The sequence below is a fragment of the Salvelinus namaycush genome, chromosome 11 (assembly GCF_016432855.1).
Source record: "Salvelinus namaycush isolate Seneca chromosome 11, SaNama_1.0, whole genome shotgun sequence".
NCBI classification, from domain to species: Eukaryota; Metazoa; Chordata; class Actinopteri; order Salmoniformes; family Salmonidae; genus Salvelinus; species Salvelinus namaycush.
In genome coordinates this window covers 33,580,332-33,602,349 of record NC_052317.1, presented here as the reverse complement: position 1 = coordinate 33,602,349, position 22,018 = coordinate 33,580,332, and the positions used below count along the sequence as shown (strand labels likewise).

At 45.0% G+C, this 22,018-nt stretch overlaps 1 protein-coding gene across 1 annotated transcript; it reads left to right on the top strand.

The window, feature by feature from the left end:
- The first annotated feature begins 661 nt into the window (after nucleotides 1-661).
- On the top strand, nucleotides 662-21,333 carry tep1 (telomerase-associated protein 1). The gene is made up of 54 exons (XM_039003233.1): nucleotides 662-808; nucleotides 1,312-1,488; nucleotides 1,633-1,782; nucleotides 1,895-2,059; nucleotides 2,422-2,559; nucleotides 2,644-2,715; nucleotides 3,749-3,870; nucleotides 4,003-4,160; nucleotides 4,336-4,445; nucleotides 5,260-5,338; nucleotides 5,446-5,638; nucleotides 5,853-6,084; nucleotides 6,386-6,538; nucleotides 6,872-6,993; nucleotides 7,233-7,298; nucleotides 7,443-7,589; nucleotides 7,810-8,101; nucleotides 8,291-8,412; nucleotides 8,594-8,707; nucleotides 8,801-8,918; nucleotides 9,013-9,201; nucleotides 9,334-9,518; nucleotides 9,655-9,796; nucleotides 10,105-10,284; nucleotides 10,550-10,642; nucleotides 10,726-10,858; nucleotides 12,726-12,885; nucleotides 13,067-13,203; nucleotides 13,301-13,389; nucleotides 13,480-13,594; nucleotides 13,706-13,750; nucleotides 13,861-14,062; nucleotides 14,172-14,292; nucleotides 14,459-14,583; nucleotides 14,690-14,789; nucleotides 14,881-15,033; nucleotides 15,141-15,353; nucleotides 15,581-15,637; nucleotides 15,726-15,855; nucleotides 15,954-16,184; nucleotides 16,302-16,459; nucleotides 17,931-18,038; nucleotides 18,178-18,282; nucleotides 18,496-18,625; nucleotides 18,740-18,825; nucleotides 18,941-19,076; nucleotides 19,175-19,305; nucleotides 19,414-19,535; nucleotides 19,748-19,879; nucleotides 19,972-20,071; nucleotides 20,191-20,305; nucleotides 20,422-20,504; nucleotides 20,598-20,702; nucleotides 20,825-21,333. The coding sequence occupies exons 1-54, from the start codon at nucleotides 662-664 to the stop codon at nucleotides 20,942-20,944; spliced, it is 7,308 nt and encodes a 2,435-aa protein (XP_038859161.1). The 3' UTR covers nucleotides 20,945-21,333.
- Nucleotides 21,334-22,018: the final 685 nt, after the last annotated feature.

Here is a 22,018-nt window from a genome sequence, read left to right as displayed (position 1 = left end):
ACCAATCTATCATTGTGTACAAGCACCACTTCAGTCTGGTGTTCTGGACATGGACAGAACAGCATTGGTGCATGGTTCTGGATTTGTCATTCATTTAATGAGCCAGTCATATCTAAAGCACAAGACAATCTTTGTGTGTCGAGTGAACTTTGTTCTTTTTTACCACTCTCTTTGTCATACAAGCGACCCACCCAAACACATGAATGCCCTTTTGTATGTTTTACCGTTGACTGTTTAAATAAGACCTGGCTAGAATGCGGATGAACTGCTTATCTCTAACAAACGTAGTCAGTCGAGTTTCAAAGTTTACTTTCCACGTGCACAGGTTACAATAGGTGTAAAACAGTACAATGACATTCTTACCTTGAGGTACTGTGTAATCTGTTTGTCCTAGAGCTGTGTTTCTCAAACTCTCCTCGGGACCCCTAGGGGTGCACGTTTAGTTTTTTTTCCCTAGCACAACACAGCTAATTCAACTAATCATAAAGTTTTGATTATTTGAAACAGCTGTGTAGTGTTGGGGCAAAAACCAAACTGTGCACCTCTTGGGGTCCCGAGGACTGAGTTTGGGAAACGCTGTCCTAGATGTACTGTAAAAAGGACCCTCCCTGTGCTGAGTGAATATTTGCCTGACAGTCTATTGACCTGTCTTCCAGCAGAGATGAAGGTGCTGACTTTGCTCCAGCCTCATGGGGCCCAGGACCAGCAGGCTGCATCAGGGGGGCTCTACTCTAACTACCTTGGCCAGAGCATGGAGAACAGATGCCTGATCCATGCATCTGTGCTGCCTCAGGCCTTCTCTGGACCAGTATCCCAGCCCTCCTCCTGCCCCTCTCTCCAGCCCTCCAGGCTCACCTCCACCACCTCCTCCCTCCTCTCCACTACCACCTCCTCCCTCACTTCTCCCTGTCTTACCTCCCCCCTCCTCACCTCTCCACTCCTCAGCACAGAGAACAAATTCCTAAAGAAGGATTCACTACTCTTCCCTCATTCCCTCTCTCTCCCCTCTCCCTCCCCCCTCACCCCTCTGTTCTCTTCAACCCTGGCACCCTCTACTCGTGTCCTGCCTCCTACCTGTTTTCTCCCCCCTCCGGTTCTGAATGTAGAAGAGCGGATGGGGGGAGAAGGAAGAATTAGGCAGCCTGCCTCTGAGGATGTGCTGTCCTCCTATGAAGAGATGACTGTGGTATATGGCACAATGCATCCTTTTCATTCGGGCTTTCTGTGATGTAGTTTGCACAAGGTCCCTTCCAATCCAGGCACATTTTGTTGTCATTGAAAGTGTTTTCTTTCCTCCTTATGAAATGGTAGGATTCTGACCAGGACAGCCTCATGGCTGAGGAGACTGAGGCATCCACAGAGATGCCTGTCCTGGACATGGTATTGGATGAAGAGAAGTTGGACCAAACCATGCCATTTGGGGAACAGGAGTTTGGTGAGATGGAGAGGGGGAAAGATGAACTGGAGGAAGAACTGAAAGACAAAAAGGTGAGGGAGTAGATTCTGCATTTAGTCTCGCACAGAAAACCATGTATCTCAACATCAACCTGAACCTCAAAACCATTCTCCCTCCCCTTTCCTGCTCTCTTTCTACCCCATAATTTATTTTCCTCACACTTTCCCTTCAATCAGTACCTGCTGCTGAACGAGGTGTGCTGTTCTCTGGTGAATAAGAGCACTGCTCCCGGTCAGAAGGACTGGGATGTAGAGGAAAGTGTCTGGAAAAGGATCCAGAACTTGTCCAAAGCCATCTCTAACGACGATCCCCAGTTTCTCCTCAAGGTGTGTGTTTCTGGAGAACCTCTCTTGGTGATGTCCAACTAGGGTCCTCTATGGCTTTTCGGGTGCATTAAACAGTTATCCTATTTTACCATATTTTTCTGTTCCCCTTTAGGTTGCAGTGTACACCAGACAGGAGTTGAACATCCGTATCACAGCTAACTTCCTTTTGGCTCTTGCTGCCCATCTGCCCACCACTAAGCCACACGTGCGTAGGTACTTCTGTGCAGCTGTGCAGCTACCCTCTGATTGGCTGGAAGTGGTGAGACTCTACAGCACGGTGAGTCTTGGTCAATGTCAGTGAATCTCTTACTAATCTCAACTGCTCTTTGTTTGTCTCTCTCTCTCTACATGTGACAGACTCAGTAAGGTACTGCACATGTTTGTCTCTCTCTCTCTCTACATGTGACAGACTCGGTAAGGTACTGCACATGTTTGTCTCTCTCTGTCTCTCTCTGTCTCTGTGTGTGTCACACACACAGACTCAGTAAGGTACTGCACATGTTTGCTCGTCTTGATCGCATAATGAGTAGTTGTTTGGGAGGCAAGCTGATTTGTAGATCAGGGATTCTGTGCAGTGCTTTGCTCAGCCCGATCTACTGAATATCTCTCCTAACCATTCCACTGTGATGTCATCTTCAGTGTTTTGGCCACTCTTTACCCACCTGTCTGAAGAAAGCCCTGGGAGACAAGTTCAAGCAGTTCAACGAGTATCAGCTGGCCAAATACAACACACGCAAACATCGCTGCAAACACAGTTGCTCTAGACCCAAAGGCAAGGTACGGCAAGCGTGTGTACACACACACACACATACACCTTGTTTTTTCTCTTCTCCATCTTCTCTCTCTTTCTCTCCATCACAGAAACCATCCACTCAGCAATTGGAAAAATGGGCCAACATGCTTGGAAGTGATGCCACCAGTCTGCAGAAATATGTGAGTGTGGAGCTAGGTTTCTATCCTATTGGTGACAGATTTTCATGTGAATGTTCTAGAAAAATACTAAATTTCCCACGAGTGGTGTTTCCACCGAACAGACCTGTTGGCGGATAACAATCTGTGCATGATGACTTGGTGCACACAGTTTTCATGTACTGAATAAAAATGTGTTTTAATGCATTTTCAACTCTAGCGATTAGTTTTGTCACAGTCTGTTGTTAAATAGCAAATTCTTGGCATGTGCACTCTAGCCAACAACAGCTGGCAGATACAGAGCGGGTAGGCTAGTCTAGATGATGAGATTATTATGGATAAGATTCATATTTTTAAGCATTGATCATCATGTCACTAGAATCAGACCCTCGATATTTAGTGGAAAGGAGCATCATGCTCATCGCTGTGCACTTTTGCCACCCTTTGAAGTTTATTTATTTAATCTGTAGCCTAATAAACTGCAATAAACTGAGTCGTAGTGGGAGGTTTATTAGGCTACAGATTAAATAAATGAACCACACACCATATCATCGCGTGATTCCAAGTTTATATCGATATGATGGTTTTTATATCACTATATGCGCATAAAGCTGTTTCCACTGCCATTTTCTTGCTAAATACATTTTACTGACACAAGAAGATCCCACCATGTCGAACAAATGAATTACCTGCCAGCATTTATTTAAAAAAAAGTTTTTTTTCTACAGTATGACTTTACTCGCATAAAACTTGGATGGAAACGTATTTTGTTTGTATATATTGTGTCGTATTTTGTGTGTACAGTCTTGTGTTCTCTAGCATGCTAATAATCTCTTTTAGCTGTTGTGATGTCTTGGGAAATGTTGATATGCAGCCTATACTGTGTGTGTGTGTGATATCTCTGTTTGAAGCTAGGACAGCAGTCCATAGCCTTACCCATCTTCTGAAAATATAGAAACCCACAGCACCCCCCCTAGCTATTTTAAGATTTTGCATGAACTATAAGTTGCTCCGGATAAGAGTGTCTGCTAAATTACTATAATGTAAATGTTTGCAGTTGAAAATGGAGGAGAGACCAGTGGTGGATAAGAAGCAGAGTGAGTTCAGTCTGAAGAAGATGATCAAGAGGCTCCACATCAAAGAGCCTGCTCAGCATGTCCTCGCCATACTGGGAAAGCGGTACTGTATACCAAACATCGAAGTTCACAGATGTTTTTCTATTTTACAGATCCAAAGATCTATTAGCTAACATTTTTTTACTTTTCTGAGCTGTATACAATCTCGATACTGTGCTTTGTATGTGTGTTTCAGGTACCCTGGTGACCCCAAGGCGTTCTCCCGCAGTGGGCTCAGTGGGGTGTGGGACAGGGAGCGGGCAGGGCAGCGCATGAAGCTCAAACAGCCAGACACATGGGAACGCAAACTCAGCCAAGAGGGAAACAAAGCCTCCACCTGGGAGAAACTGATAGGTATCGTTAAAAAACACACACACACACAAGTATTTCACTATACTCGCATTAACATCTGCTAACCATGTGTATGTGACCAATGAAATTTGATTTGACACACACACTGTCACAGTGAATCAATGCTGCAGATTGTGGCTGTAATATTGTTATAATGCTGTCCTTATTTATTTTACAGACAGTAACTCTCTGCCCTTCATGGCAATGCTGAGGAACTTGAGGAATATGATAACCCAGGGCATCAGTGAGCGGCATCATCAGAAGATTCTGGGAAGACTGACCTTCAGGGTGAGTAACCATGAATAATTGTTTAAAAAAAAAATTCCCACTTGTTTTATAATATGTTCAAGCATTCGGCAGAATAAATCATTGGACAAATAATAAATATATTGTCAGCACATGTCCAACACCCATGTAGATTTTGACCACTAGGATGCAAGTCTAGCGGAGGATCAAATAAAAGTTGCTAGAAATTGCAGTAGGGAATACAGCATGTTTACATTAACACCCATATCCCAATAAAACACTGGTGTTGTTTGTTAGTGGAATTAAATTATTCCTCTAATGTACTCATTAATTAAATTCAATCTGTCTATTTATAAGAACTTGTAAGATACTTATTAACATAAAATAGATAGGATACAGTCTTATTAAAATTAGATAATAGAATTTATTCTCGGAGCACGCTCCCATTTGATCATAAACAACAGGTTTATATCCAAGATATGACGTCATAGGTTACAGAATAAGTCTCATTGTCCTGACAAATAGAAAACAGGTTCAAAAGTTCATTCCAACTTCACAGCGCACACACATGACACACAATATAATCTATTATCCTGAAGGCTCACTATAATTTATTACCACTTTAGCAGACAACTCAAGATAATGGAAGACCTAAAAAGTTACCCACAGCCTTATCTAAACATCTCAGGGCTAAGTTGGGTCAGTTCAACCATAGTTTAACGACCCTTTCTGCTTATTTTATAACCCACAACACAAATCTCTTTTCACCAGGCGTGCAGAGTTCAATTAGTTATAGTTTTATCTAAAGCTAGAATTTGTTTAAATTATTTATTAACAAAATTCCTAACAATTACAGAAAGCAGTGATTCAGAGCAGACAGTTTCCCTTCCGTTTCCTCTCCGCCTATAAGGTCATAATGGAGCTCAACAACATGGGTTAGTATCTTTCACACAAACATACACTCTTAACAACATCAATACATTCTAGTTTGGAGAAGTCTACAATTGATGTTGTCGGACAAAGCTTTACCTCCCTCTTTTAGCCCGTGCATCAGCGAAAGCGGTCTCCAGCTCTAAGGAGATCCTCAGGGGCATTCTGAAGAAGATGCCTAAGAGCAAGCGCCTCAGTCGTCTGGATTGGGAGACGGCTGGGCAGAAGAGGCTGAGGGTGGCGTTAGGTGTGCCCTTTGTCTACCGCATCTACAACATGAAGAAGAGTCAGTTGAAGAAAGCCAGGTACAGACAGCAACACCGGGTATTCACCTGGGAGAGGAATCAGGTGATCCAGACAGGGAAACCAAGAGACATGGGAGATTTGATAATGAATATTTATCAGGTAGAGGAAAACTGTAAAATTAAAATCTGCATTACTGTGTTTGCGTGATAATAATTAGATGTATGTTTATACTGAGTAAGGAGGATGCACCCTGAAGTGCGTGTGTGTCCACAGCCAGAGACTGTATTCGCAGGCCCTTCTGGAGCAGTACCGCAAGGCTCTGGAAACAGCAGTGCAGATCTCGTGCCGTTACAACGTGCCACCCCTCCCTGGTCGCACCGTGATCTTGTTCGCTGGTAACATGGGTGAGGACGACACCTGGAGCGCCACTCAGGACTTCTGCTGCCCGCCTGACGTAGAGGCAGAGAAAGTAGATGAAGCTAAGGAAGAGAAACTCACACCCTCTGTAAGAACCCTCAACACACTACGTCCCTGACCAGAAACAACCCCTAGCCTCTACCCTCTACGCACTTGTGTAGATCTAAAATAAATGGGGAAGTATAGTGAGTATGGTAGCAGCTTCACCCTTCCCTCAGACATGCTATGTCACATTTTCTCCATATTGCTTAGTCTTGTCCAGTCCTCCCAGACAAGTGCCTAGTGAGTAGGGGCTAGGGATTTTTTTCTAGATGGGGCCACACTCTACAACGCCTAGCAGCTGTAATCTGTGATTATTACCGACCCTGCTGATTTGTGTATTTCCTCAGATGCAGGAGGTGGCAGTGTTACTGTCACTGATGATAGCCCACAGCGCTGAGCATCCCCAGCTGATCCACTTTTGCTGGTGGGGTTGTGCAGAAGTAGAGCTCAAGTCGGACGTGCTGTTGGATAATGTCAGGCATGTGATGAAGCAGGTAGAGGTGAGGCTGTCGCTTCCTTTCCCTCATGTCTATCTACACACATTTGTAACGGTATCAATACACTTCCAACATAACGCCATCGCTGTGAAGTCCTTTTAAATAAACTGAAGTGAATATTTAGTCTGATGTACTGGAGATTGATAGTAGAACGAATAATTTCTCTTACAGGAGGCTCAAAATGCCTATGACAAGCATGAAACATTCTCTTCTTTCATGACCAGAGAGATGACGCAGAAAAACAAGGTGTGTTTATTTGCACATTTTGGATTGTTTTCAGGGCTCCATTTGACTTAATTGTACTTTGAGTCGTGACCTTCCCGTCTTCATTCTCAGGTGGACAATATCATCGTGCTGGGGGATCGTTACTTGGATAATAACATGGACATAGCGCTTGACCGATACAGGAAGGATGTGAACAACAACGCCCTCATAGTGAAAATCTTCTTTGGGAAAGGGTAGGGGGTGCTTTTCTGTGTGCTGAGCAGCAGCATATCTCTGCCACGTAGGAGAGAGCAAGCGGTGGGCTGTCTCCATACATTTACTATTCTATGAGAAACTACCTTTTCTATAAGACCATGTTGTCACCCTGCTCGCTTTCTTTCCTGGAAGGAGCATTTTCAGTCCATGTTCTATATCCCCAGTGTGTTAACAGCTACAACCTTCACCGTGTATGTCCTGCCTCTGTCTGTTGCAGGACGATAGACCAATCCACAGACAGGAACTGTGTGGTACTCCAAGGCTTCAGCGAGCAGATCCTCAGGCAAGCTTTCTTCTCATTCACCCTCTTGTCTCTGACACACACACACACACACACACACACACACACACACACACACACACACACACACACACACACACAGACATTGTGGCATGGTGTCTCTGAAGTGTTTGTTTAACTCTACAGGTTTGTGGCTGAAAGAGGCTCGTCTAGACTGCTGGATCACGTGGAGCACATAGACAAGCTGCATCACATTATCCCGCCACAGGGGGGTGCTAAAGAGGCTGAGCGAGAAGCTGCCGTCACCCCACTTCCTGCCACTCCAAAGCTGAGGTACTGTGGCAGGGCAGGTTGAATACGTTTCCTTCAAAACTGGTTTGGTTGTCCATGATTATCCATACTTGATGATTGGGCTGTCTCTGACAACATAGGGTAGCCATAGGGTTACCAAGAGAACCACAGAGCTGAACGAACACGAAACAAACTGAGCATTACTCTTTTCTCTCCTCTTGCATCACTGACTTTGCTCTCTGTCCTACCTGTCTCTTTTTAGATGGCAAGGCGTGCGTGTGTTTGTCTCCTCCACGTTCAGAGATATGCACGCTGAGAGAGATGTTCTGGTGCGCAGTGTTTTCCCTGAGCTCCGGCGTCGTGCGGCGCCACACTGCCTCTACCTGCAGGAGGTGGAACTGCGCTGGGGGGTGACCGAGGAGGAGACTGGGCGTGTCGTGGAGCTCTGCCTCTCAGAGGTGTGCCGTAGCCAACTGCTGCTAGGCATTCTGGGAGAGCGATATGGACTGCTGCCTCCCCGTCCATCCCTACCAGACCTCCCACAATACAGCTGGGTAAGGCTTGCCTTCTCAAGAGGCTATCTTTCTTTCCATCTCTCTCTTTCTTAGTCCTACTAAGCTGTCTGGTTGCACAAAATGTCATGTTTTCTATCAGGAGAGAAGTTTTATTTGCAGCCACATCTAGTCAGAAGATATGCTTAATAAGATAAAGATATTTCATGATTTGGTTATCCTTCTCTACAGCTGGATTCTGCTCCATCAGGGTTGTCCATCACCGAGATGGAGATTCGACAGTTCCAGGCCCTTCATCCAGACACAGCTCAGAATCGCATGTTTTGCTACTTCAGGACACCCCATCTGTCTAGGTACACTATCAAATCAGTCCACTTCACTTATCCAGGTTCACACCTTGAAAAATACTAATTTGTCCAATCGTTCATCTGCCAATGATTCATATGAACAATAAAATTATGACTGTATGCATTTGAATATTAAATAATATAATGTTAATTATCATCGTGCAATGTTTGTTTCCTGATTTCTCAGGTCTGTTCCTGTGGCGTGGAGGTCAGACTTTGCTCCTGAGTCCAAGGAGGCTGAATGTAAGATGGCTGACCTGAAAAGAAGAATAGTGGATAGTGAAGCGAAAGTCACAGAAAAGTGAGCTCAGTTTTTGTTCCTTACACATTGTCTTGAAGTAGCTTTATTAAGATTATTGGTCTCATGGGCTCTGTCTGTCTCTCTCTATCTCAGTTACCCCTGTGAGTGGGGTGGTGTTGTGGATGGGAAGCCCTATGTGAAAGGCCTGGAGGAGTTTGGGAAGGTGGTGCTGGAGGACCTTTGGGGGGCACTGTTGAAGCAGTTTGTGGAGGTCAGAGACTTTAAAAATGACAGACAACTTAACATTGAAGCCATTTTGGGTTCCACTTCCACCAATCATTGTATTGATGTTGTTTCTCTGACAGAAAACGGATGAAAGTGATTCCAGGTCAGATCTGTCAGAGCAAGAAGTGCACCAGGGCGCCTTGCAGCGGCAGTTCTTTGGCCGTGCCAAGCTGCTCTCTGGGGCGGTGGGGAAGGTGCAGGAGGCTCAGCTCAAAGGAGGAATGGTGCTGCTGGAGGGAGCTCCAGGAGAGGGCAAGACTGTCTTCATGGTAAACCATAGCAGCAGCTTTAGCAGAGATACACAAACCATTTATTCGCTCAGTATAACGATATATTCATATTTTAGTCCTACCCGGTTTCTGTAAGGTTTTTCTCATAAATTGTCTCCTCCCTTCACACAGGCTGCTCTGGCGAATGCCCTAAGAACTCCTACCAAGTCCCAGAAAACCCCTAGAGGTGATGTCATCTCCTACTCCACTGCTGCTACCCAATCAGCATGCACTGTGGAAAATCTTCTACGCTGCCTTGTACAGTGGTTATGGAGAGGCAATGAAAAAGAAGACTTGCCTCTCCCTTCCTCTTATAAGTGAGTGCAGACAGCAAACATTTTATCCAGATTTTGTCAAATGGCCTTTCAATGACCCTGCCAATAAATGTTCTTGAGTCCATAGGAAGGGCCAATGCTGCTCAAGACTAATCCAACCATATCTGTTTTATCATAGAGATCTGCTGACAGAATTCCACTCCCAGTTGAGTGACACCAGGAAGGACCAATCACTGGCCCTGCTAGTTGATGGGGCAGAGCATGTGCAGGATGGTACAGGACAGCTAACCTCTGATTGGATACCACAGCACCTTCCTCAGGTCAGAAACTTAGCCTAAATGTACACAGATGTTTTCAGTTTATCTGTGTACATGGTGACCACAGGAGGTTGATGGCACCTTAATTGGGGAGGACGGGCTCGTGGTAATGCTGGAGTGGAATTGGAAACCATGTGTTTGATAACATTCCACCATGTGTTTGATGCCATTCTGTTCGCTCCATTCCAGACATTATGAGCCATCCTCCCCTCAGCAGCCTCCACTAATGGTGATGTAGTATCATATAGTATAGGATTTAACATAACGCATACAAAACTTCTACTCTTTCTTTTGTTGTGTTCTTCTGACAGGGTGTGTCTTTGGTGCTGAGTGTCACCTCCACTTCGGCCCTGCTGCAAGTCCTCGCCAAGAGGAAACGGGCCTTATTGTTTCCTTTAGGACAGCTTTCTTTGCCGGACAGAAAGGAGATAGTTCAGAAGGAACTTGGCATTTACGGGAAGAAGCTTAGTGACTCAGCTTTCAATAATCAGGTTATTATCTTTACATTTGAGTAATTTAGCAGCTGCTCTTATCCAGAGCAACTTACAGTAGTGAGTGGATACACTTTTGTACTGGTCTCCCGTGGTAATCAAACCCACAACCCTGGTATTGCAAGCACCATGCTCTACCAACTGAGCCACATGGGACCCCATATCATCACTCTGAAAAGCCTACTAACAGTGTTGTGAATAGTATGACCTGCTCTGTATAATCTTGTCACCATTAATTAACTATTGTCTCTGTGTACCTGTATAGCTTCAGACCCTTCTGATGAAGAAGGGAGCAGTGAGTCCACTTTATCTACACCTGGCCTGTGAGGACCTGAGGAACTTTGCCTCTTTTGAAAAGGTCAGACATCATGCATGTCACATTGACCCGACCCATAGTCATGATGATCTGTGTCAGATGATGAGTAAGTGTCTGTGTTACAGATGAAGGAGAGCCTCCAGGCTCTTCCTCCGTCTCTGAGTGAGCTGGTGCAGCACAGCCTGAGCAGACTGCAGTCCCAGTACAGAGAAGTGGGACTGGGCTGGGCGTTGGCCGCCTTGACTGTCAGCAGCACCGGTGAGAGCCAGGGCACTTCAAAACCACCTTATTCACTAACTGCATCCACTGTCTTTTCAACACACACGGTTGAAGTCAGAAGTTTACCTTAGCCAAATACATTTAAACTCAGTTTTTCACAATTCTTGACATTTAATCCTAGTAAAGATTCCCTGTCTTAGGTCAGTTAGGATCACCACTTTATTTTAAGAATGTGAAATGTTAGAATAATAGTAGAGAGAATTACTTATTTCAGCTTTTATTTCTTTCATCACATTCCCAGTGGGTCAGAAGTTTACATACACTCAATTAGTATTTGGTAGCATTGCCTTTAAATTGTTTAACTTGGGTCAAATGTTTCGGGTAGCCTTCCACAAGCTTCCCACAATAAGGTGGGTGAATTTGAGTCAGGTTTGTAGGCCTCCTTGCTCGCACACGCTTTTTTAGTTCTGCCCACAAATGTCCTATAGGATTGAGGTCAGGGCTTTGTGATGGCCACTCCAATACCTTGACTTTGTTGTCCTTAAGCCATTTTGCCACATCTTTGGAAGTATACTTTGGGTCATTGTTCATTTGGAAGACCCATTTGCAACCAAGCTTTAACTTCCTGACTGATGTCTTGAGATGTTGCTTCAATATATCCACATCATTTTCCTGCCTCATGATGACATCTATTTTGTGAAGTGCACCAGTTCCTCCTGCAGCAAAGCACCCCCACAACATGACGCTGCCACCCCCGTGCTTCACGGTTGGGATGGTGTTCTTCGGCTTGCAAGCCTCCCTCTTTTTCCTCCAAACATAACAATGGTCATTATGGCCAAACAGTTCTATTTTTGTTTCATCAGACCAGAGGACATTTCTCCAAAAAGTACGATCTTTGTCCCCATGTGCAGTTGCAAACCGTAGTCTGGCTTTTTTTAATGCCGGTTTTGCTTGCTGAGCGGCCTTTCAGGTTATGTCGATATAGGACTCATTTCACTGTGGATATAGATACTTTTGTACCTGCTTTCTCCAGCATCTTCACAAGGTCCTTTGCTGTTGTTCTGGGATTGATTTGCACTTTTCACACCAAACTACGTTCATCTCTAGGAGACACAATGCGTCTCCTTCCTGAGCTGTATGACGGCTGCATGGTCCCATGGTGTTTATACTTGCGTACTATTGTTTGTACAGATGAACGTGGTACCTTCAGGCATTTGGAAATTGCTCTCAAGGATGAACCAGACTTGTGGAGGTCTACAATTGTCTTTCTGAGGTCTTGGCTGATTTCTCTTGATTTTCCCATGATGTCAAGCAAAGAGGCACTGAGTTTGAAGGTAGGCCTTGAAATACATTCACAGGTACACCTCCAATTGACTCAAATGATGTCTATCAGAAGATTCTAAAGCCATGACTTCGCTTTCTGGAATTTTCCAAGCTGTTGAAAGGCACAGTCAACTTAGTGTATGTAAACTTCTGACCCACTGGAATTGTGATGCAGTGAATTATAAGTGAAATAATCTGTCTGTAAACAATTGTTGGAAAAATGACTTGTCATGCACAAAGTAGATGTCCTAACCGACTTGCCAAAACTATAGTTTGTTAACAATACATTTTTGGAGTGGTTGAAAAAAAGAGTTTTAATGACTCCAACCTCCAAAGTGTATGTAAACTTTTGACTTCAACTGTACGTCCTATATGTTACCCAAAACCTAATTTGGACATGCACTCCTTACCTGGTGGCTGATGGTGGTGTGGACCAACTTTTAGATCTGCTCAAGTGACTCCAGTGGCTAAAATCTACCACTCACTAATATTCATACCCTACTTACTAATCACGTTTAATCATCTCGCTCAGCAATGGTGCTCTGTGACATGTCATGACAATTCCCCCCTGGTTCCATTGCAGGCCTGAGGGAGAGAGACCTATATGCCATACTGAACATGTGCAATGGCCTGACCTCTGGAGGTGAGAAGGCAACATGGCAGGATATGCTGCACTTGGCCAGAAAGCCCATAAAGCGTGTCCCAATGGCAACCTTCTCCCACATGGTGCGGAGTCTACAGAGGTATGAGACTGTGTCAAATGATGGGCAGTTGGAGGTCAGACTTGGGTTGATGAGGCAATCAAACTAATATTGGCTGATGTTCAATTCTCTACCCTTCTCCCAGAAGTGTTCACTACCTCATGGAATGCGCTGTTGTAAGGAATTGAACGTTAAAACAGTCCATCTCTTTGTTGTTCTGCAGCCTGATTGATCCATCCCACTGTTACGGCCCGGATGACCTCCTGGCACTGACCAATCCCGAGGTCAAGCTGGCCTTTAAAAAAGAGCTCCTCCTACCAGGAGAGGCTGACTGGACCAGGGCTCATATCCTGTTGGCAGGTAGCTACTATTATAAAGATCCTACACACAAATTCCCTGCTTACATCTGTATATAATCAAACATGGATACACAAGGATTTGTTTATTTCTCTCTCAGCCCATCTTTGGGTGCTGGCAGATCCTCAGGGAACATGTACATTTCTTCACTGTGAGGCCAGTTCCATCTTGAACCTGCCATTCCACCTGGTCAGTGACACTTCCTCTAGCTTTTAACCTCTCTCCCAGTTGACCTCTGTGTCACTGACCACACCTTAACACTTGGTTGTCTTTGGTCAGATGAGAAGTGGCCAGTGGGAGGCGCTGCATTGCCTGCTCTCTAGTTATAATTTCCTGTTTGCCAACGTGCGCCATGGCCTCCTGCACCACCTCCTGGAGACCTACAGCTTGTTTGGTAAGTCACCTCTCTGGAGAAATGGAAGTACTTCATTTGATGATGGGTGTTAGGTTATCTAGTAACTTTTAGTCTACTCTACTTCCACTTTTATTATTCTCTTCACTGCAGGCAAGAGGTTTGAGTCGGAAGGTATTGGTTCATGGGACACTTTAGGTAAAATAATTGATCCCTTTTTACCGGTTACCTGCATAGAAAAGTCTCTAGAATCTGTTCCTCAGACAGAAAGCCCAGAGTTGAGTCTTCCTCTCCTTTTTCCTCTGAAGACCAGAGCGGTCTGACAGATTGTGTCGGGTTCCTGAAGCGCCATGCTCCCATCCTGTCCTCATGGCCAGCCCTGTTTCTGCAGCAAGCTCTCAACGAGCCCAACCACACTGACGCCCATGTATGGGCACAAGGCATGATGGGGAAAGGGGTGCATGTGATGAGGTGGCTGAACAATGAACAACATACCCAGACGGAAACCAGGTAGCTAATCTGATTTTTACAGTTAGACCATATTGACCTCTGTGTTCCCTACCTCAGTGAGTTAGTTATATTGTTATCTTAGTGATGCTGGTGTCCTCTGTTACCACAGTAAGCTGGTCTGCACCTTCTCCTCTGAGCCCACCTGTGTGGTTGTGAGTCCAGGGGGTGGGGTCATGGCAGTAGGGACTGGACAGGGCACCCTCCACCTCGTCCACACCGAGACTGGACAGGTAAACTCCTGCTCTCTTTTCATAACAACAATATGCCACTGACCTATCAGACTAGGAAAGGACTTACTACTGACTATATGCCACCATCAGCACTAAAATATGACAGTAATATCTTTCAAATGCTCCATCTTTGAATCTAAGTCCATTTTACCTTGACCGTTAACAGGAAGTGAGGTCACTGGTGAGCAGCTGTGACGGAATCTCAGGATGTGTCTTCCTGAGGAAGGGGCTTATGGGAACTACTTCATTTGATGGACAGATTGAATTGTGGGATGTTGAGAATGGCTGCAGGTGAGACAATGCTTGGAATAAAAAAAAAGTTCCCAAGGCCAATATGGGATTACGAAATTCCGAATCTTGCAGACATACAAAATGGTCAACTGTCTTGTCTTTCTAGAACTGCCCTCATCAATGGCCACTCAAACAGAATAACAGGAAGTGACGTCAGTGCAGACAGGAAGCACCTTGCAACTGTGTCTCTGGACTTAAGCCTTAAAGTGAGTCTCACATCAAGACTATGCCAGTCGCTCTGATTACTACTTCAGCCATTCATTTGAACGTTGATGTTATCAATGTTATTCTCCACAGGTGTGGTCATCTCCAAAGGGCAGTCTGGTCACAGCCCTCTCCAGCACTAGCCCTCTGAACTGTGTGACCTTTGACCCCGAAGGTCATCTTGTGGCAGCTGGGGGTTGGGATGGGGCTGTGCGTCTCTGGAACTGGCTGAAGGGTGAAGTTACGGTGAGTCGAATGAAGGACCATATTGCAGCGAGAGATGTCACACTGTTAAATGTTTTATTCGCTCGTTGTTTTAAAACAACCTTTCTTTCATCCTTCCTCCCTTCCAGACTCTCTCTGGTCATCAGACGTCAGTACGCAGTCTGTCTTTCTCTCCCTCCTCTTCTCTGCTATGCTCTGGCTGTCTGTCTGGAGAGGTGAGGATGTGGTCAGTTCCAGCTTCTACCTGTGTGGGGCGCTACCAGGCTCACAGCGGATCTACAGAAGTGCTCACCTTCCTGCTGGGAGGGACAGTACTTCTGAGTGCTGGATCTGACCGCACGGTGAGAAGGATGGTTTACCTACACACACACAGGGAAGATCTCAATTGCATACTCCTTGCATCCTCTCCTTGTCAAAACCCAGGAGAAGTTTCAAAACTCATTTCTCATCCAATGGGTTTTGAGGAGATGAGGAGAGCGGATGCGAGGAGTAAGCAATTGAGATCTTACCATATGCACACACACACTTTGAGAGGTTCCTTATTTGCCTGTCCCCCCTTCCTCCACAGGTCCAGTTATGGTCAGGTGGTCTGGGTCGCTCTGTGAATGTATTTGGAGAATCCAAGGTATGCTGTTCCACTCATGTTTCAGAAGTTCCTCAATTTCCATTTCTGTCACTTGGAATCTCAAAAATCACTTTGTTTGCCTTGACAGGAGTCTGTTATTCAGAAGGGAAAGAAGATGTCAACCACGGAGCCCGCTGCTCTATGTGTGGCTGTCGCTGGTGGTTATGCTGCAGTGGGTTACCATGGTGATGGGTTGAAGCTCTTCAGTCTTGAATCAGGTATATGGTTTTAGGTTTGCCAACAAACACAACTCTGCAAGCCAAGGAAATGAATAAATTGAATGAATCACTTAACACACCCCAACCCTATTGTGCAGGTGAGAGGACATGGGCTAGCAAGGACCTGCGGGTGTCTATCCTCTGCCTGATGTGGCTGGCTGCAGACGAACCTGAGCTGCTGGTGTCTGGGGGCGGGGACCAGCGGCTGAGGGTGTGGAGACAGGAGGAGGAGGAGAAGGCAGGCATGGTGCTGCTGGGATGTTTTGGGGTGCAACAAGGCCCCATCCTGGCCCTGGCACAAAACTCCTCTTATCTGGCCTCTGCCTCAGGTCAGACCAATAACTTAAACACTCAGTTGAACAATAGTAAATTCATTTTGTACTAATCACTAATTCATCTAATCATTTTATTAACAATTTGCTAACTTTCTCCATCGCTTTCCTCAGATGACTGCTCCATTGCTCTGTGGGCAGTGAAGGACTTGACCTCTGACCCCTGGGTTGACCCCAGTGTGATCTCTGTCCTGAGAGGTCACAGTGGAGGGGTCACCTGCCTGGCCTTCAGTCTAACTGGGGAGGAGTTGCTGTCTGGTGGAAAAGATCAGGTATAGGTTTAAAGAGTGTTCATATGAGTTTCGGTTGGTGTGTAATCTCAGTTAACCCAGAACTAAAGTGGTCAGATGCTCGATTTAAGTTCTGAGTCCATACGTGTTAAAGGAAGAGGGAGAATGAGGATCGGAACTAAGAGCTCCACCCGCTCTCTTTGCAAGTTACGGGCAAGTCTATGGGCCAAATGTCCCCTTCAGAAATGTGAAAGTTGAGAACACCTGTGAAATCGTGTTTTGTCCAAATAACCTGTAGCGGTATTTATTAGAGAGGGGTAAAGAAAGATTTTGTTTGGGCAAAATAGTAGAATAGAGAGAGTACCACTACCAGACCCACACACATCAGCAGAAGAGATTGCCTAGAGTGTAGCCTGTTTACCAGATAGCCAGTGGAGAAAAAAGAGAATACACACCCTATAAAACCCACATCACAGCACAGGGGTAACCCCACCAAGAATACCTCGTACAATAATAATAATAATGGCAGAGCAATTTATTAATTAACAGCAACTTCATACAAGAAAGAACCCAGTCATCAACAGAGGATTTGCAATAATCTGTATTATCTTCCAGTGGATGAGTGCAGAGGGTATGAATGTGGGGGGTGTTCATAGACACAACAAAGGCCTTAAAAATGTCCACAATCTTCTCAGTCACATGTCATTAGTACACACTACCTCAATACAGTTCAACTAACAATACCCAACTTGCAAGCAACCTCCCTTTTAACTAAAATGTCCACCCAAATACTTCTGGCAGGGCAATAATAGTCCAGCTCTAATGAACTTCACTGGGAAGTGCATTTGAAAAATAGAGAGTCTGTTGCAGGGTAAAGAACTGGAATGATAGATGAAAGAGAACAAGAGAGATCTTAGCTGTGGTCTTCAGGCGTGCCGGTGTACTGTCTGACTGTCCGTTGGTTTGTATGTTTAAGCTTCGCAACAATGTTGCTACTAATCCATGCGATCCATAACCGGCGTGGTCCCAAACGAAAACAACCACGACGTAGCTCGATCACACCGATGATTGAGTTAAATACTTTATCAACTACAAACGCTGAAAACAAACAACACTTCTGCAGCATAGCACACACAATCAAACTGTCGAGCCACCCAAGAGGTCCTCCTCAAAGAGCTGAACGAGCCATCTTTATCTCCTCCTTCCTTACTGCTCATGCGCTCTTAAAGTGGCAGCGCACGGTGAAGGCTCCGTGCAGGATTTCGCCACAAACCATTGACAAAAAACCCAAGCACTGAAACTAATGCTGCTCGTTATCTCATGCATCCCATTGTGTCATAACAGATCTACGGTACCAGTTGTTTACATAGTCAGTCCACGAGAGATTAGTTGGTGTGTTGCAATTTTACTTTTATTGTGAATAGTGGGAATGTTGTTGATGGAAACAACCAAGAATATTAAGAGCTGTCTGTTACTTGTGACAGTTGTAGTGATAATGTGACTTTATTTTCAGGTTCTAATGGTGTGGAACGCCAGTTCCTCTCCTCCTACTCTCATTCAGTCTCTACCACACTGCCATGGAGACTGGATAACTGGCTGTGTCTGGGGCCCAAACTGTGTGGTGAGTGTCTGTATAGTGTTTTTTTCTTCTATGACTTTGTCCTTTTGTTGCCTGTTTTTTTCTGATGATAATTCCCATTTCAACTAGAAAGAGACTTCTGAATTAAACCCAAGTAACTTACTGTCTGTTTGTCTCTCAGGTGAGCTGTTCCAGTGACTGCAAGATCCGTATGTGGGACCTACAGAAAGGTCGCAGTGTGAGAGAGATCCTGGCGAGATCCTCCCTCAGTGCAGTCTGCTGCCTGGTGAGTCTAACAATAGGGGGCAGTGTGGACCTCTCTAAAATGGTACTGGATGGATGGCTTTAAACTGTAGTGTTAATGGAGAAGGTGTTGAGGGGGGAAAAAGTCTGTCATCACGGCAAAATTGTGGTGTCTATATGTAATGAGGCACTGTAAGTTGTGATGGTGTTTCTATTTTGTCTTGATGATGTTTGTGTTGTATTGGGGGGTCTGCAGGGAGAATTTGTGATAGCAGGCTGTGCCGAGGGGGAGCTGCACGTGTGGAAATGGGATTCAGGGATGGAAATCAGCAGGATTTCAGCTCACAGGTCACGCATACACCACTGCTCTGTGATACCTGACCCAGGTACTGCATATTTACTAAATACTTAAACATATTAATATTATTCCCCTTTTAAAAAAATACTATGATACACATACCATTGTGGTCATTTATTGTTCCTAAATGTTTTATATTCAGACAAGACCAAGGAGACTAAGCAGGAGGACATGGTGGTTGCTACGGCGTCTGATGATGGCACAGTGAAGCTGTGGCACCCCTTCCAGGTGGGATTAATGCGATTTGCTTGTAATTTCTAGGATTTAGGTTGATTTGAATAAGATACATGTATCAATATGCAGTGGTGCTTGGTCTGATTGTCTCTTTGCCTCCTAATTCTAGGTACAGCATCACAGCACCTTGCAAGGCCACAGCGGAGGGATACATGGAGCAGTCTCAAAGCAGGAAGGAGTCCCGGCATTCCTCACTGTGTCTCAAGATCGGTCGTTGAGGTCTTGGAGCGTTGCTGCAGCAATGGGTAACACATTTATCAACCTGAATTGTCAACCTAAACCAATCCTCCAATTTCTATACTTGTTTTATTGATTAATTTCCCCTCTTTATTTTTTCCTCCAGAGAGTCCTCTCAACCGGAGGGGCACTGTTACCGCTCTGTCCTTCTGCCAGAGTGGGGATTTGCTACTGTCTGGCTATGAGTCTGGCAGAGTGGAGCTATGGAAACACAATTCTGCAGTTGGCCACAAAAAGGTATCTCCATACAGTGCCAACCATTCAGCACCTTGTAGTGTTATTGTGATTCTCTCAATGACTAATAGAGAAAAGTTGGTTTATCTTTGATTTGCTTGTGTCGCTCAGGTGTCTGACAGTAGTGTAACAGCGATATGCTCCATGCCTGATGACCAGTTTGCTGTGGGATGCAGGCAACGCTCTGTGTCAGTGTGGAAGGTGGAGTGGAATCCTCAGCACAACGCTGCAAGGTCAGCTCTTGGCCATTATATGTCAAGTTTTCACACTATGGCGACGGTTGCTATTGGCCCAATTTGGCATTTATAAGAGATTGATTCAGGCAATATCTGCTGGTTGCAAATTTGTAAAACTTTCAGTAGTACATGGATTAAAGTTTAGTCAACATTTGTTCTTGTTCTCCTGCATTGCATGCCGGCAAAGACTGTCATCCTTTTGTCCCTAGTCTGTTGAAGGTGTCCACATACTCAGTGCCTACCCCAGTGATGCACCTGTACTACTGCTCCATCCTGCTGGGAACCTGTGAGGATGGAAATATCATCAATGTCCTCGCTGACGCTGATAGAGAGATTGACAAGTAAAGCGCTCGCTCACTCACTCACTTATGGTATACACATTATTAGATGAAAAATACTGACTTGAAATGTACATAACTTGCCTAAATTGCAGTTGGAAGGATAACACACACATTCTTGGGATGGTGGCCAATGATGAAAAAAGCACTTGGCTGGTGGGCGAAAAGAAAGGACAGATTGTGCTTGGCTTCATGGTAAGTTTACCACCATCACCGACATAATCATCATCAATGACAACACTGCTGCTGTTTTAGATTGTTTTAATAAGAGTTCTATTGGTAGATTATAATATGGTCCTATCTGCCTTCCCTAGTATGCCATGGGCCCAAAGACTGACCTGCAGTCATCATGTGGTAAAATTGAGCTAGAAATGGAGGAGACTTGTGGTGAAAAAGGTGGCTGGATAACTGCTGTGACTGTGGAGAGAGGTAGCTGCACTGCAGTACAATGACACTCACATACTCATATTAATTTTGATACTACTTGTGAATCATCTGTAATTAATAATTTATTATCTGCACTGTAATTTGTGTCCTGTCTCCAGAGTTGGTGGTGTGTGGAGATTCCAAGGGGAATATGTGGTTCAACCAGCCACCAAACACGAACTCCTGGAGCAGCAGGAAACCTGTAAGATCTCTCCCCTTTTCTCTGATGGTGACTGTCTTGAAGAGGAAACTGTTGTCTTATTTTTCTATGATAATTTTGATGGATTTTCCCTAGGCACACAGTGACAGGATCAGTGTTCTGAGACTCACCAACAGCACTATCATCTCGGCGTCCCATGACAGAACGGTCAAAATGTGGGACAGAAACACCAAGAAACAGGTGCATGTCATTCTAACTCTTTCACGCACTCAAATCATTTCACAAAGAACAGATGAATAGTCACAGTAATGCTGTGTGTGTGTGTGCGCGCGCTTACACTATCTCTCTGTGTTTCTGCACAGGTGGGTGTGTTTGTGTGTGCGGGTCCTGTTCTGGTCTTGGAGGTGAACCCACACTGCTCCAGTGAACTGGTGTGTGGCGATGCACTGGGCCAGCTCTACTTCCTCTCCTGGAGAGAATAACCACCCAGTGTACACACATACATTGTATACACGCACAGAGTCATAATTAACTTACTCTCACACAGATATACACTATATATGCAAAAGTATGTGGACACCCCTTCAAATTAGTGGATTCGGCTATTTCAGCCACACATTTTACATTGACATTTTTGTAATTTAGCAGATGCACTTATCCAGAGTGACTAAAGGTTAGTGCATTCATCTTAAGATAGCTAGGTGGGACAACCACATATCACAGGCATAGAAAGTAAAAATGTTCCTCTAATGAGCTGTCAGAGCTAGGGGGGCCATGCAATCTCCATAGACAAACATTGGCAATAGAATGGCCTTACTGAAGAGCTCAGTGACTTTCAACGTGGCACCATCATAGGATGCCACCTTTTCAACAAGTCAGTTCGTCAAATTTCTGCCCTGCAGAACGGGACCGCCGAAGCGTGTAAAACATTGTCTGTCCTCGGTTGCAACACTCACTACCGAGTTCCAAACTGCTTCAGGACATAACGTCAGCACAAGAACTGTTCATCGGGAGCTTCTTGAAATGGGTTTCCATGGCCGAGCAGCCACAGACAAGCCTAAGATCACCATGCACAATGCCAAGCGTCGGCTGGAGTGGTGTAAAGCTTGCCGCCATAGGACTCTAGAGCATTCTCTGGAGTGATGAATCATGCTTCACCATCTGGCAGTCCGACAGAGGAATCTGGGTTTGGCGGATGCCAGGAGAACGCTACCTGCCCCAATGCATAGTGCCAACTGTAAAGTTTGGTGGAGGAGGAATAATGGTCTGGGGATGTTTTTCATGGTTCGGGCTAGGCCCTTTAGTTCCAATTTAGGGAAATTTTACCGCTACAGCATAGAATTACATTTTAGATCATTTTGTGCTTCCAACTTTGTGGCAACAGTTTGGGGCAGGCCCTTTCCTGTTTCAGCATGACAATGCACCCATAGAGAAATGGTTTGTTGAGATCGGTGTGAAGAATTTGACTGGCCTGCACAGAGCCCTGACCTCAACCCCATTGAACACCTTTGGGATGAATTGGAACGCTGACTGCAAGCCAGGCCTTATCGCCCAAC

Coding starts and splice junctions, on each gene's coding strand:
- tep1 (XM_039003233.1), top strand. CDS start 662: ATGAAGGTGCTGACTTTGCTCCAGCCTCATGGGGCCCAGGACCAGCAG. Junction 4,161..4,335: donor CACCTGGGAGAAACTGATAG/GTATCGTTAAAA, acceptor TTTATTTTACAG/ACAGTAACTCTCTGCCCTTC. Junction 18,283..18,495: donor TCAGTGCAGTCTGCTGCCTG/GTGAGTCTAACA, acceptor GGGGGTCTGCAG/GGAGAATTTGTGATAGCAGG.